We start from the raw sequence: 17011 nt of genomic DNA, 5'->3' as shown, positions 1-17011 counted from the left end.
TGGCTGCAATTGATGGGCACAGTAGCTGCAATTGATGGGCACAGTAGCTGCATTTGATGGGCACAGTGAGGCTGCAATTGTTTTTTTTTTTGTTTGTTTGCGCCCCCCCAAAAAGTGTGAGCACCAGCCGCCACTGCAGTTCACACTGCCCTTTGTAAACCGCTGCGGGTGTCAATACAAGATTAATGACACCCCCAGATCGGTTCACAGATCGCAGTGCGAACTGCTGTTTTCGGACAGGAATAAGATGGCATGGGTGAGAACACCCATGCAAACAGATTCCAATGCGGGGGGAAAAAAGTCCCTGCACCTTTTATTCTGCAAGACAAAATGCGAATTTAGCCAAATGTATGGCTGAACTCGCACTGCACAGACATTGCATGTGATAGGCACCGAAGTGGGGATGCGAATCACATGGGATGTCTACACTAAAGAATACAGTGTAAATATACTGTATGTATATATAGATATATACAGTGAGGAAAATAAGTATTTGAACACCCTGCTATTTTGCAAGTTCTCCCACTTGGAAATCATGAAGGGGTCTGAAATTGTTATCGTAGGTGCATGTCCACTGTGAGAGACATAATCAAAAAAAAAAATCCAGAAATCACAATGTATGATTTTTTTAACTATTTATTTGTATGATACAGCTGCAAATAAGTATTTGAACACCTGAGAAAATCAATGTTAATATTTGGTACAGTAGCCTTTGTTTGCAATTACAGAGGTCAAACGTTTCTTGTAGTTTTTCACCAGGTTTGCACACACTGGAGGAGGGATTTTGGCCCACTCCTCCACACAGATCTTCTCTAGATCAGTCAGGTTTCTGGGCTGTCGCTGAGAAACACGGAGTTTGAGCTCCCTCCAAAGATTCTCTATTGGGTTTAGGTCTGGAGACTGGCTAGGCCACGCCAGAACCTTGATATGCTTCTTACAGAGCCACTCCTTGGTTATCCTGGCTGTGTGCTTCGGGTCATTGTCATGTTGGAAGACCCAGCCTCGACCCATCTTCAAAGCTCTAACTGAGGGAAGGAGGTTGTTGCCCAAAATCTCGCAATACATGGCCCCGGTCATCCTCTCCTTAATACAGTGCAGTCGCCCTGTCCCGTGTGCAGAAAAACACCCCCAAAGCATGATGCTACCACCCCCATGCTTCACAGTAGGGATGGTGTTCTTGGGATGGTACTCATCATTCTTCTTCCTCCAAACACGGTTAGTGGAATTATGACCAAAAAGTTATATTTTGGTCTCATCTGACCACATGACTTTCTCCCATGACTCCTCTGGATCATCCAAATGGTCATTGGCAAACTTAAGACGGGCCTTGACATGTGCTGGTTTAAGCAGGGGAACCTTCCGTGCCATGCATGATTTCAAACCATGACGTCTTAGTGTATTACCAACAGTAACCTTGGAAACGGTGGTCCCAGCTCTTTTCAGGTCATTGACCAGCTCCTCCCGTGTAGTCCTGGGCTGATTTCTCACCTTTCTTAGGATCATTGAGACCCCACGAGGTGAGATTTTGCATGGAGCCCCAGTCCGAGGGGGATTGACAGTCATGTTTAGCTTCTTCCATTTTCTAATGATTGCTCCAACAGTGGACCTTTTTTCACCAAGCTGCTTGGCAATTTCCCCGTAGCCCTTTCAAGCCTTGTGGAGGTGTACAATTTTGTCTCTAGTGTCTTTGGACAGCTCTTTGGTCTTGGCCATGTTAGTAGTTGGATTCTTACTGATTGTATGGGGTGGACAGGTGTCTTTATGCAGCTCATGACCTCAAACAGGTGCATCTAATTTAGGATAATAAATGGAGTGGAGGTGGACATTTTAAAGGCAGACTAACAGGTCTTTGAGGGTCAGAATTCTAGCTGATAGACAGGTGTTCAAATACTTATTTGCAGCTGTATCATACAAATAAATAGTTAAAAAATCATAAATTGTGATTTCTGGATTTTTTTTTTTTGATTATGTCTCTCACAGTGGACATGCACCTACGATGACAATTTCAGACCCCTCCATGATTTCCAAGTGGGAGAACTTGCAAAATAGCAGGGTGTTCAAATACTTATTTTCCTCACTGTATATCTATATATATATACTGTATATATATATCTATATATATACTGTATATCTATCTATCTACTGTATATATATATATATATATATATATATATATATACATATATATGTGGATAGATAGATAGATAGATAGATAGATAGATAGATAGATAGATAGATAGATAGATAGATAGATAGATAGATAGATAGATAGATTGTGTATACAGTACTGTAAAAAAAAGTTTTAGGCAGGTGTGAAAAAATGTTGTAATTTACGGAAGCTTTTTTTCAGAAATAAAAGTGTAAATTAATTAACCACTTAAGCCCCGGACCATTTGGCTGGTCAAAGACCAGAGCACTTTTTGCGATTTGACACTGTGTCGTTTTAAGTGACAATTGTGCGGTCGTGCAACGTGGCTCCCAAACAAAATTGACATCCTTTTTTCCCCACAAATAGAGCTTTCTTTTGGTGGTATTTGATCACCTCTGTGGTTTTTATTTTTTGCGCTATAAACTAAAATATTTTTTTTCCTCAGTTTAGGCCGATACGTATTCTTCTATCTATTTTTGGTAAAAGAAATGGCAATAAGCGTTTATTGATTGGTTTGCGCAAAAGTTATAGTGTCTCCAAAATTGGGGATAGTTTTATGGCATTTTTATTAATAATTATTTTTTATCATGACTGCGACATTATGGCGGACACATCAAACACTTTTGACGCCATTTTGGGACCATTGTCATTGATACAGCAATCAGTGCTATAAAAATGCACTGATTACTGTAAAAATTACACAGGCAGTGAAGGGATTAACCAGTAGAAAACAGAGAAACAGAAGGATTTGAGGATAGGATTATATATATGTTTTTTTCCCTTTTATTGTTTGAACTAGATGCACTTTTTTCAACCAGACTAACTGTGAGGCAACCTACTTTCACAGAAGATCTGTGGTTAGTTTTGCAAGATGTTTGCAACAACCTACCTGCCGAGTTCCTTCAAAAAACTGTGTGCGATTGTACTTAGAAGAATTGATGCTGTTTTGAAGGCAAAGGGTGGTCACCCCAAATATTGATTCGATTTGGATTTCCCTCCTGTTTATTTACTTTCCAGTTTGTTCATTTGTTATTTCTGAAAGCATTCTTAATCTGCAGCATTTTTTCACACCTGTATATATATATATATATATATATATATATATACACATGCTCACACACACATGATCCGGGCATCCAAGCATACTCTTAAATATGTTATAAAATCGTGTTCCTGTCCACTGCCTGAATCTGTACTGCCGCCACCTTGAAGATTTCATGCAAGTAAGAGCTGTCCTAAAAGGCCTTTTTTGCATACTGATAGCCACAATGCTTCACCCCTCATGTGGTGGCACTGGAAATTCAAAGCTTAGGCACCAGGCATCGAATTGTGGGAGGGGGTATGGGCAGGGGTATTGCACAAGGAAGTACCATTTTTTTCAGTGTTGATCAGAAGGGCAGACAGGAGTGGAAATTGTACTGTATGACATTAATTTGTGTTTACTATGCAGCAGAAGCTGGGGTAATTTATATTTCCTTTAAAGCAGACCTCACAACACAATGCAAGGTCCACATATTAGATCAGTTTCCTCCTCTCCCCCCAGGATTCTCATTGTTCCCAGAATCTCACTGGAGGTTCAGTACATCACCACTGCGTAGGAGCCATGGGCAGAAGATGGGGATAAGTTTAGTATATATTCTAAACATGTCCCTCATAGGTAAATGTTTGCCCTTTTTAACATATGGCAACTTTTAAGAGCCGGTTCACACTGGGGCGACTTGCGATCCGACTTCATATCGCCTCAAGTCGTCCCAAGTCGCGCTGTAGAGAAAAACAATGGAAGTAAATGGGAGCGGTGTTAATAGACACGACTCAAGGCGATCCAACTTCAGAAAAGGTTCCTGTACTACTTCAATCCGACTTGTAGGCGATTTGTACCCATTGATTTCAATGGAAGTCGCCTCAGAAGTCGGATCACTGTCTTAACTGAAGCTACTTTCCAGGGAGATAACATACATTTCTCAGGCAAACCTCTCCCTCCCCCTCCCTCCCCCTCCCTCCCCCTCCCCCTCCCTCCCCTAGAGCTGATTGTTGTTTGATTGGCCACTGGAAAGTCTCCTGTCCTGGAGACGACTTCAAGTTGTGTTGTAAATCGCCCCAGATCGCCCTGTGGTTCATGTTCTAGTCGCCCTGGAAGTCGTGTCGCCCTAGTGTGAACCGACTCTAAAGGTGGACATGACTTTAACCAAATAAGTGGACCTTGCATTTAATTGCAAGGTCTGATCTAAGGTCTCAGGTTTGCTTTAACCTAAAAACAATCAGAGTTCAGTAGATTACAATACAAAAAGGCTAAAAATAATAAACCCATAAAAGCCTACAAGGTACTACATATTAATGCAGAATTTGTCAAATAAGGTTCCTCTAGCTTGCTAGAGGGTTCTTAGAAAAATGTGTAATTTTTATCCCTCGGATAAGTAACTTCTAACACCAGTAATCTTTTTTAACTTTCTGTAAGGCCTTGTACACACGGTCGTTCCAAACCGATGAGAATGGTCCGACAGACCGTTTTCATCGGTTCACCGCTGAAGTGGCCTGATGGTCTGATGTGCGTACACACTATCGTTCCAAAAACCGATCGGGTCAGAACGCGGTGACGTCAAACACACAACGTGCTGAATAAAACGAAGTTCAATGCTTCCAAGCATGCGTCGACTTGATTCTGAGCATGCGCAGGTTTTGAACCGATGCTTTTCTGTACTAACCATCGGTTTGGACCGATCGGGCAGCGGTCCATCGGTTCGGTTTTGAAACATGTTTTAAAATTTTGGACCGAAGGAAAACAGACCGATGGGCTATACACACGGTCGGTTTGGACCGATGAAACTGAACCTCGGGTCCATTCTCATCGGTTTTGTCCGACCGTGTGTACGGGGCCTTAGGGGACATTCTTCCCACTGGCCACAAATGTAAGAAACAGTTTTTTCCCAAATGTACCGTGAGCTGTAAATATAGTTATTATTAACAAGAGTTCATTTAAGCTGGCCAAACATGGTTAGAAATTTGGTCAGTTCAGCATGAACCTGCCAAAATTCAATCTGAATGTAATGCTCTCAGTTCAACAGAAGCCATTCATTACACGGACTTCTGTTGTAAGGTCCTGCTGGAAAACTAGCATTCAGCCAGAGCATGGAGCCAATTGGCTGCAGCACTTCTCAGTGTATTCTGATGGCAGCAGGGATTTCCCCATTCAACTTGAATGTGTTAATGGGGAAATCGGTCCAGCCTCTTTCACTCAGCCAACTGGCTGAACGAAAAAAGAAACTGAGCCATTTATGGCCAGCTTTAGATTGGAAAGGCTGCAACATATTGATTCATCCCGTTACATACCAACCGTCAAAAACGGCTTGTTGATACAGTGTCTGTAATCATATCTGTAGTTGCTAAGGTGTCATGAATATTAGAGTCTATAAGAGGTACTTGTACAAGGTTTCATATCCATAAAATTACAATATTGCAGCCTTCATCCCACCCTGGGTATATATAATATTAAAGCCTTTTTTATTGTGCAAAGCAGTAAAAAAAAAAACAATCCCTATTTTCCTTCCTCTCCTAAAAGTAAAGTTTAGAGCAGAGAGAACAATGATTGTACTAAGCCCCGTTAACTACAAGTTCACCTCTTTTAAGGAACAATACCATTTTTTTTTATCTCCTTGACTCCTCATGAGCCTTTTCCATCAAATTATAATTATTATACGAACAGAGCTTTGTTTCAGCGGGAACGCTGGGGAAAGCAGTTCCGGCACCTCTAGCACTGCATGTATGTAATGGCAAGGGGTGCTGGGATATGCTAGAGGATCTATTGATGCTGGAATGGGTCTATAGTTGGGAGGGTCTGTTGTTGCTGGTGGGGAATATATTGTTGCAGGCGGGATATGCTGTTGAGCGAGTGGTCTAGTGTTGCTTGGGGGAACCACTGTTGAGGTAGGGGTCTAATGTTGCTGGGGTAGATCTACTGTTGAGGGAGGGGTCTAGTGTTGCTGGGGGAGATCTATTGTTGAGGGAGGGGTCTATTGTTGCTGGCTGCTGAAGGGCCAATTGATGTTGGCTGCTAGGAGATATATTTTTTCTGGGAGGTTCTATTGTTGATGAAGTAGATCTACTGTTTTAATGGGGGTATCTATTGTTCCTGTGGATCTGTTGCTGGTGGTGTGGTCTGCTATTGCTGGAGGCATCTATTTTATTGCTTGTTTTGTTATAATTAACACATTCCACACAAATTTCTTAGCACCAAAATAAATGATACTTGGTTCTGTATTCTCTAAAATGGGTGGTACCTGGAGGTGGCTAGGGGGTGGTACCAAGAGATGTGCTTAAAGGTGGGCAGACACCAGGGGTGACTCGGAAAGGGGGGGGGTACCTGCATCTATTCTCTGAGAAAAAAGCCCTGTATACAAGTCATCTTATTAAGAAAAAGTGTGTTTAACCACTTAAGGACCGCCTCCTGCACATATACGTCGGCAGAATGGCACTGCTGGGCACAGGCACGTACCTGTACGTCGCCTTTAGGAGCCCAGCCGGTCCAAAGCTCCATGACCACGCCCGTGGGACCCGTGAACCCGATCGCCGCCGGTGTCCTGTGATCGGTCACAGGAGCTGAAGAACGGGGAGAGGTGAGTGTAAACACACTTTTCCCGTTCTTCTGTGTGGCAGTGTCACTAATCCTCTGTTCCCTGTTATAGGGAACGGCGATCAGGGATGTCACACCTACAGCCACACCCCCTACAGTAAGAATAACTCCCTTAGGGCACACTTAACCCCTTAGCACCCCCTAGTGGTTAACCCCTTCACTGCCATTGTCATTTTCACAGTAATCAGTGAATTTTTATAGCACTTTTTCGCTGTGAAAATGACAATGGTCCCAAAAATGTGTCAAAAGTGTCCGCCATAATGTCGCAGTCACAAAAAAAATCGCTGATAGCCGCCATTACTAGTAAAAAAAAAATATTAATAAAAATGCCATGAATAAATACTGATGCGCTCGTATTAACTCATGTGCAATGTGAATCGTACGTATACAATCAAGCAAAAAAACCTGGTGAAGAAACTCTTAATATATGTGAGTAGATCATGAAAAAGTCCTGATGATTGAATCAGCCAGTCTGCAGTGCTCCTTCCCTAATTGCCAAGCTCTCACTTCAATGTGATCAGGTTACAACAACCTCCAGCAAGCGATCAGATGTTTCCAGTTTCATTCAGTCACATGCAAAAGAGGAGGAAAGGAAACATAGCGCAATATTGTACCATATAGATGTGGATAAAGGCTGCACTTAGTGCACTCACGTATCCTCGCTTATGTTATAGACAGGGTATGTTGTTCCTTTATTTTTTTTATTTTTTTTATTTTTTTCCAAATTTATTTATTTATTTATTAAACAAATATAAATAATCAGGAATATTAACATGTACAATGCATTTCACAAGGCTGTCAAAATCACATTTCTTGTACAAAGGAAAGCAAACATTAATAATAATGCATTTATTCCAGTCTTGTAAAGATTAAGAAATATCTAGTTCATATAGAAATTGAAGATCCTCTGAAGGGGAGGGGAACTGACCCCACCCGAGTCCTTGAACGAGGGATCAAGGAATCAATCAGAGAGGCGAATGTGGTTAGGGACCCTATGTCAAAAAAAAAGAAAAAAAGATTGCGTAGGAGACCATCGCCAATCCCATTCTCAAAAAGTCCACCCCTGATGGGAACTACACTGTGGACGGGAAGGTAATCGTGGTATCAACCCAAAGGTTAGGGTTGGCATGGTCCTTGAGCTCGTAGGGTCCCCCTGATATAAACCCTGGGTAAAAGTCAGCCATATCATGAAGAGGAAAAGAGAGAGAGAAGAGAGAAAAAAAAAAAAAAAAAAAGAAAAAAAGGGGGGGGGGGGGGACGCCCTGCACTTGGGTGAACTAAACATATAGGATCATCATCCTTAGAGGTACATTTCCACGATAGCGTCTACTGAAGTTTGAGCCCCATACTCAAATTCATACCCATTTATAAAGAAAGCTGAAGCGCAAGGAGGGGGGGGGGGGAATCAGGAAGAAACGGATGTACTTTTATTCAGCGTTTAAGTATTATTAATTGGGGTCTGCTGAATTAGGTTGTTAGAGGGAGCAAGCGGAGCTCCCTTGGATAAAGATTCCCTGTATTGCGATAGACAGGGTATGTTGCCGCTCAGTTTAAGTGGACTCCTCACTCGGGATAGACATCCGATGGTCCATCACTGTAGGCTCCTCCCCCACATGTATCGTCACGAGACTTAGTCATGGGTAGAATGACCCATGAGTTAATACGAGCGCATGAGTTAATACGAGCGCATCAGTATTTATTCATTTATCATTTGGTTTAGTTCACCGTTTTTTGATTGCTGCTGTATTATTTAGTTTTTTGTGTGGTTTCTTTGAGATTATTTGCTAGTAGCGCTGTAGTCCTTTTCACAATAAAAATGCCATAAAACTATAACTTTTGCACATACCAATCAATAAACGCTTATTGCGATTTTTTTTTACCAAAAATAAGTAGAAGAATATGTATCGGCCTAAACTGAGGGAAAAAAAATAATTTTTATATATTTTTGGGGGATTTTTATTATAGCAAAAAGTAAAAAATATTGAATTTTTTTCAAAATTGTCGCTCTATTTCTGTTTATAGCGCAAAAAATAAAAAACGCAGAGGTGATCAAATACCACCAAAAGAAAGCTCTATTTGTGGGGAAAAAAGGACGCCAATTCTGTTTGGGAGCCACGTCGCACAACCGCGCAATTGTCAGTTAGCTGTGCGGAATCGCAAACAGGGGCCAGGTCCTTAACCTGCATAATGGTCCAGGTCTTAAGTGGTTAAGGACTTTTGGCTTGAGCTGTTAAGCAAGTTTGAGATGCTTTTTAGATTGATCACATATCATTGACAAGTGCATTTGACCTGCTGTTGACCTCCTCTGGCCTGCAGTTAATCTTCCAAACTGTATTAACTTCCTTCAAGCTACTTTTGCATTCCTATTGACTTTGTATGGGATAAAGAAGCAGAAAAAAAGCCAAATAACACAGGACCTAAGAGGGATATTAGGGATATCACACTAAAGAAAGAGGATAGGGGGAATGCATACCAAATTACATCTTGGTGAATGGCAGTCAGGTGTTTTTATCTTTCAATGTAATACTGTATACCGTATTTACTTAATTCAGAGCATTTAGAGAAGCACTTTCACTAGTGACTATCCCAGAAATGATATGCTGTTTATCCCCTGCAGATGTCATGTGAACTAATGTGAAACTGCTAGGCCAGTCAGTAGCAAAATGCTTTCCTGCATGCTTTGAAGGATGCTTTACCATAAATATGTATGATTATTGTATACACTACAGTGTGTTCATAAAGTATTCAGACCCATTCACTTTTTTCAATTTTTCTTTGTTGCAGCCTGATACAATTGCTTACATTTTTTTTTTCATTCATTGACATTTAATAACCCATAATGGCAAAGTGAAAACAGGATTTTAGAAATGTTTGCAAATTTATTAAAAAGGTAAAACTGAGATATTATATTGGCATAAGTATTCAGACCTTTTGCAACAACACTTGAAATTTAGCTCAGGTGCCTCCCATTTCTCTATATCTTTTCTGAGATGTTTCTACAAATTGATTAGAGCCCATCTGTGGTATATTAAATTGATTGGACATGATTTGAAAATGCACACCCCTCTCAATAAAAGGCCTCACAGCTGACAATGCATAGTATCAGAGCAAAGGAACATGAGCTCAGAAGCTCTTTGAAGAGTTCTAGTTGTGCTAAACTTCTTCCATTTGAAAATGATGGAGGCCACTTTGCTCTTGGGGACCTTCAATGCAGCAGAAATTCTTCTGTAGCTCTCCCCAGATCTGTGCCTTGCAATAATCCTGTCTGTAAGCTCTGCAGTTAGGTCCTTTGACCTCAAGGCTTTTGCTTTGATATAGTATGCATTGTCAGCTGTGAGGCCTTTTATAGAGGGGTATGTGCCTTTCCAAAACATGTCCAATTTCATTTACCACAGATGGACTCCACTCAAGGCTTAGCAAAATCTCAGCTACGATCAAGAGAAATGGAAGGCACCTGAGCTAAATTTCAGTCGTGGTTGCAAAGGGTCGGAATACTTATGCCAATGTGATATTTCACATCGTGTTTTTCCTTTTTCATCAATTTGCAAACATTTTTAAAATTCAGTTTTCACTCTGTCATTATGAGGTACTAAGTGTAGATAAATTAGAAAAAAAAAAAAAAATGTAATATCAGGCTGCAACATAACAAAATGTAAAAAAAGTGAAGGGGGCTTGTAGTTCTTAAACAATCCCCTTAGATGGATGCTCATTTTGTCTAGAGGAATCGGCTAGTTGTTTTAAAATATGAGCTGTACTTACCGTTTACGAGATGCATCTTCTCCGTCGCTTCCGGGTATGGGCTGCGGGACTGGGCGTTCCTATTTTGATTGACAGTCTTCCGAGAGGCTTCTGACGGTCGCATCCATCGCGTCACGATTTTCCGAAAGAAGCCGAACGTCGGTGCGCAGGCGGAATATAGAGCCACACCGACGTTCGGCTTCTTTCGGCTACTAGTGACACGATGGATGCGACCGTCGGAAGCCTCTCGGAAGACTGTCAATCAAGAAGGAACGCCCGCTCCCGAAGACCCATACCCGGAAGCGACGGAGAAGATGCATCTCGAAAACGGTAAGTACAGCTCATATTTTAAAACAACTAACCGATTCCCCTAGACAAAATGAGCATCCATCTAAGGGGATTGTTTATAAAAATGTTTTATGGGTGAACTCCCGCTTTAATGAGCTGCAAGGGGGCTGGTGAGCATCCGCATAACTCATTTATCTTCCTGCTCTCAGGTAAATGCCTGCCTGTAAAGCCTCGTACACACGACCGAGGAACTCGACTGGCGAAACACATCGTTTTGCTCGTCGAGTTCCTTGTTAGGCTGTCGAGGATCTCGGCGAGCCAAATTTCTCCATTGCCGTCGAGGAAAAAGAAGACATGCTCTCTTTTTGGCTCGACGAGATCCTCGAAAGTTTCCTCGTCGAAAAGTGTACACACGACCGGTTTCCTCTGCAAAAAAAAAAGTTTCTTGCTGGTTTTTGCCGAGAAACTCGGTCGAGTGTACGAGGCTTAAGAGGTACAATCAGACGGCTATGCTGAGAGTCTGCAGGAGCCTGAGAGTGCATCTGTGATCTGCTGAGTGCAAGGCTCTGCAGGCTCCTAAGGAAAAGATAATGAATGCATTTTTTTTCCTGCAAAAAAATGTGCATTGATTATTTTATTTTTTTCAAAAGGTGAATTTATCCTTTAAGGGGGTAGCTCGTCAGCTACTGTACACAATGTGGTATTAAAGTGTTTTCCATGATGTCCTAATCTTCTGGAAAAATGGCCTCCTAGTATTACTAGCTTTTTTAGGTTTATGTCCATGTTCCTGTAGCCTCTTCTTTGTGTTCTTACTCCTATCTTTTTGTGTCCATATCATCTTGGTGTTTACTGCTAACTTTTTTTGCCTGTATTACCTCTGGCTAGTACTTTTTGACTCTTTGTCCCTAGGCATATGATGTTTTTTGTTTCCATTTTTGGATTCCTTTTCCGTCCTTCAAACCTAATAGTGTTGTTTTCATATAATTCTGGTGTGTAATGGCTTTATGTTTGTGTCATCCTGATATTTAGTATTTTTTGTGTGCCCTAGACAGATAGGGACTCATCTTACATACAATTGTTTTGGTCTGCATGATGCTGCACAATAATGATGCTGGAGAAAACTGTGAGTGCAGTTTGGGTACAGGTTATTCCTGCGGAGGTGATTTTCCATGTCTTTTAATCAAGCAGCATTTGTAGACGCTATTGATTGAACATACCAAGCATCCCTCAGCAAAGGATTCCATTCATCGTTCATATTACTTTCTGCATATTCTGCAGCACCAGCGATATTTCTATTTTAGACCCTTAACTGCTCCTGCAAGATCAGCTATAGAGGAGTTTCAGGTGGTAACAGCAAGCAGTATATCTCTTAATGTGGGTTCAGGCTCAGAGCTATCATGCTGTACAGTCAGCCCCATGTTAACTACAATGGACTGTGTACTCACAGGAGAAGAAGCATCCTGCACAGGCAGCTGCAGGAGGGAGACATTCAAGTCTGCAGGATCGAAACCCAAGTCAGGGCTGACAATTTCTCCCTGGGATGGGAGTGAGGGATCCTTGGCTAGGGGGCCTGGCAAAGAGGCATTGTGAAGCCTCCTTTGCTGAGCGGGGCGGGAGGCTGCCATCTTGGACGGTAGGGTCTGGGGCCATTTGGCTGTTCTGTCCTCTTCTGAACATGGTAGCATAGATGTGGGGGAAGTAGACTGAGTGTCTGGAGAGCAAGTAGGAGTGAGGATGGCAGCAGCGATATCAGGATGATGGTCAGAATGCAGAGCACCCGGGAATCACCTCCTATCTCATGCCGAACTGGCCACACACCCCTGGGTACAGGTTAATGATTTCCTTTGCCTTTATGAAACATTGCACCATGGAACAGTTTATTATTGGGGAGAGGGAACTTAAAAGAGAGGTATGACCAAAGCTTTCTTGGCCATCCTTCTTCTGCGGGTCACAGGAGTACATTTACTTGTGTTCTTCTTTGTCCCAGAGTCAGTTGATAGACTATTGCTCACGATCAGCTGATAGGGCAAAGAAGGATGCTGGCAATATTGTCAGGATTTTGATTCACCTAGCAGCCTGATTGCCAGATGGCTTTGCCTTTCAGCACACAGATGAGAGTTGGAGCTAGAATGCACTGCACTAGTGTGAACTAGCACCATTGGAATACATGTAACACACTGGGGGTTATTTACGAATAGGCAAATCCACTTTGCACTACAAGTGCACTACAAGTACACTTGAAAGTGCCCTTTCAAGTGCAGTCGCTGTAGATCTGAGGGGGACATGCAAGGAAAATAAAAAACAGCTTTCTAGTTTGTACATGATTGGATGATAAAATCAGCAGCGCTTCCCCTCAGATCCAGAGCGATCTACAGCGATTGCACTTTCAAGTGCATTTTCAAATGTACTTGTAAATAACCCCCACTGTGTTTTTGATGCAGAATAAAAACACATAGGGGGTTATTTACGAAAGGCAAATCCACATTGCACTAAAAGTGCACTGCAAGTGTGCATGGAAGTGCAGTCGCTGTAGATCAGCAACAATTCTAGCACTAGACCTCCTCTGTAACTCTAAAATTGTAACTTGTAAAAAAAAAATAAGCGATGCCTATGGAGATTTTTAAGTACTGATGTTTGCCGACATTCCATGAGTGTGCGCAATTTTAAAGCGTGACATGTTGGGTATTTATTTACTCGGCGTAACTTAATCTTTCACATTATACAAAAAAATTGGGCTAACTTTACTGTTTTGTTATTTTTTAATTCACAAAACCATTTTTTTTCCCAAAAAAAAGGCGTTTGAAAAATTATTGCGCAAATACTGTGCGAGATAAAAAGTTGCAATGGCCGGCATTTTATTCCCTAGGGTGTCTGCTAAAAAAACATATATAATGTTTGGGGGTTCTGAGTAATTTGCTAACAAAAAAATTATGATTTATGCATGTAGGAGAGAAGTGCCAAAATAGGCCCGGTATTGAAGTGGTTAATGAACGGCGCATGCGCCGTCCGTGGACATATCCCAGTGTGCATGCTCCAAATGACGTTGGCAAATCGTCATGCTTTCGACGTGAACGTAAATTACGTCCAGTCCTATTCGCGAACGACTTACGCAAATGACGTAAAAAATTCAAATTTCGTCGCGGGAACGACGGCCATACTTAACATTGGCTGCACCTCATAGACCCAGGGGTAACTTTACGCCGGAAAAAGCCTAACGTAAACGACGTAAAAAAATGCGCCGGGCGGACGTTCGTTTGTGAATCGGCGTATCTACCTAATTTGCATATTCCTTGCTGAAATCGATGGAAGCGCCACCTAGCGGCCAGCGTAAATATGCAGCTTAAGATACAACGGTGTAAGAGACTTACGCCGGTCGGATCTTAGGGAAATCTATGCGTAACTGATTCTAAGAATCAGGCGCATAGATACGACAGCGCCCAATCGGACTTACGACGGCGTATCTGGAGATTCGCCGTCGTAAGTCTCTGTGAATCTGGCCCTCTGCCTCCATCCACAGGTCTGTGCCTAGGTACGGACCTTCAGGTACAGTGCTGGAGGAATTGCACTTGTGCTCCATTGGGAACTACAATTCCCTCTTTCCTGGTGGCAGATGGGACTTTTACTTTTTTCATTTACAAATTCCTGTAAATAAATGACACATCTCACAAAAAATACTGTAGGTCCTTAACGTCCCAGAACACTTGCTGACACGCTTGGTCCCAAAGCATTTACCGTATTTATCAGCGTATAACACGCACCCTAACTTTGAAGCCTCGTACACACGACCAAGGAACTCGAAGGGCGAAACACATCGTTTTGCTCGTCGAGTTCCTTGTTAGGCTGTCGAGGAACTCGACAAGGCAAGTTTCTCCATTCCCGTCTAGGGAAAATAAGACATGCTCTCTTTTTGGCTCGACGGGATCCTCGACAGTTTCCTTGTCGAAAAGTGTACACACGACCGGTTTCCTCGGCAAAAAAAAAATCCCAGCAAGTTTCTTGCTGGTTTTTGCCGAGAAACTCGGTCGTGTGTACGAGGCCTAAGAGAGAAGTTTCAGGAAAAAAAACTTCCACAGCCCCCTGTGTATAACACGCAGGCACAGTTTACCCTCTATTTTCAGGGTAAAAAAGTGAGTGTTATACGCAAATAAATACAGTATGTGTAAAAGTTTGATGTTTCAATTTAAAATAACTTTCTTTAAAATTTCCCTGTGGATGGGGCAATAAATTTGTTATTTTAAAATGCTATACACTAGTTGCATTTATCGTGGTTTGTGACATTTTGAGAATTTATTTATATTTACTTCTCTTTATTTTTAGATAGATGTTTATTTTTAGATGTTTGTCTGTGCATTTGTATATCTGTTAAAACGTGTTTGTTTTTTTCTCGAATATCTTGCAGACTGCAGATCTGGCAGATGTACCTGAAGAAGGAGATAGTTCATATTTATTGGATGTAAATAGACAAAGAAGTGATAGTGGTGAGTTTTTCCTGCATGATTAATGTTATTCTGAAACATACTAATTATATTTAAAAACATACTGCAAAAATAATTATATCCAATAATTCACAATGACCTTTATTGCTTCCAGATTTTCTGACAGGGTATAATCAAGTTTAAATGGTATTATATGTGTCATGAGCAATCATTTTGCAAATGCATTTATAATTAAAAGGTATTACAGGGATGCATGACTAAATTCTCATGTTCAGGAAGGCATATGGTTAAATTTTAAGACTTTTACCAATTACAACATAGACATCTCTGGGGTTTCCAGGATCAATTCCAGGCACTTTAAATAACTACTACTGGTAGTTAAGATGTCTACAGCCAGGGCCGCTGATAAGCCAGTACAACTGGCCCTGTTGTAGGGGGCCCCGGGGCAGCAGGGGCCCGGATGGCAACCCCCTTTAAAAAAAAAAAAGGGTCCCAGATGACAACTCCCCTTTTTTTTATTTATTTTTTATAAAAAATATATATATATTTTTTAATATATTTTTATTTAAATTTTTATTAAAGGGCCATTTTTTTTAGAGGTTTTTTTATATATATATATATATTATTAAAGGTCCCCAGGGCCCCATTTGGCAATCCCCCTTTTTTTATAAATTCTTTTTTTTTCATATTATTTTATTTCATTTTTTTTTTCTTTTTATTCCTTATATATGTATGTATGTATGTATGTATATATATTAATATATATATATATATATATATATATATATATATATATATATATATATATATATATATACATACATACATACATACATACATACATACATACATATATAAGGAATAAAAAGAAAAAATAATGAAATAAAATATGAAAAAAAAGAATTTATAAAAAAGGGGGATTGCCATCCGGGGCCCTGGGGACCTTTAATAATATATATATATATATATATATATATATATATATATATATATATATATATATATATATATATATATGAAATAAAAAAATATATAAAAATGTATTTATTTTTTTATAAAAAAAAGGGGTGTTTTCATCCCGGGCCCTGGGGACCTCTGGGCCCTTTAATAATAAAAAAAAATGTATAAAAAAAAAAAAAGGGGGTTTGCCACATGGAGACCTCATGAGCCCTTTAATATATATATATATATATCTCCATGTGGCAAACCCCCCTTTTTTTTTTTTGTTATACATTTTTTTTTTAATTAAAGGGCCCAGAAGTCCCCAGGGCCCTGAATGGCTAATTAAAGGGCCCAGAGGTCCCCAGGGCCCTGAATGGCAACCCCCCCTCATTTTTCATTTTTATTAATAATTTGTAAAGGGCCCCCCTCCGCTTCTCAATTCGCGGCAGCCCCCCCCCCCACTTCTCAATTTCAATTTCAGACGGCAGCCCCCCCCCCCCCCCCCGGTTCTCTGCTCCAGGTGCCTACCAATGCCGCCAATCCCGTAACGTGCTGCAGAGACAGTTTCAAGGCGGGGCCAAGGTTGGAGCTAAAGGCGGGACCAGGGGTGGAGCTGAAGGGGGCCCATGATTTCTATCAGCGGCCCTGTCTACAGCCAAAAACAGCTGCTCTTAAAACCTCAAAAAACATCCAGTGTGTATGAGGCCTAAAACACACGTCACAGTGTGATAAGGGTTAAGTGGCACCCAGGGTCCTTATCTATTCAGATTAAGGGACCCCAGGAGTCCACCCTCCCCAGGAGTCCATATGGCTACAAGAGATGCAGTCAGA

The 17011-nt window shown here is 41.2% G+C and overlaps 1 protein-coding gene across 1 annotated transcript in view; it reads left to right on the top strand.

Moving 5' to 3' along the window:
• STAC (SH3 and cysteine rich domain) overlaps window positions 1-17011 on the top strand; it is a 341115-nt gene that overhangs the window by 261674 nt on the left and 62430 nt on the right. Inside the window, exon 6 of the mRNA XM_040353299.1 lies at window positions 15202-15280. Coding sequence (XP_040209233.1) covers window positions 15202-15280 — 79 coding nt within the window. The remainder of the gene's footprint in view (window positions 1-15201; window positions 15281-17011) is intronic.

The sequence above is a fragment of the Rana temporaria genome, chromosome 5, assembly GCF_905171775.1.
Source record: "Rana temporaria chromosome 5, aRanTem1.1, whole genome shotgun sequence".
Classification (NCBI taxonomy): Eukaryota; Metazoa; Chordata; class Amphibia; order Anura; family Ranidae; genus Rana; species Rana temporaria.
This window is presented reverse-complemented; position numbering and strand designations above follow the sequence as displayed.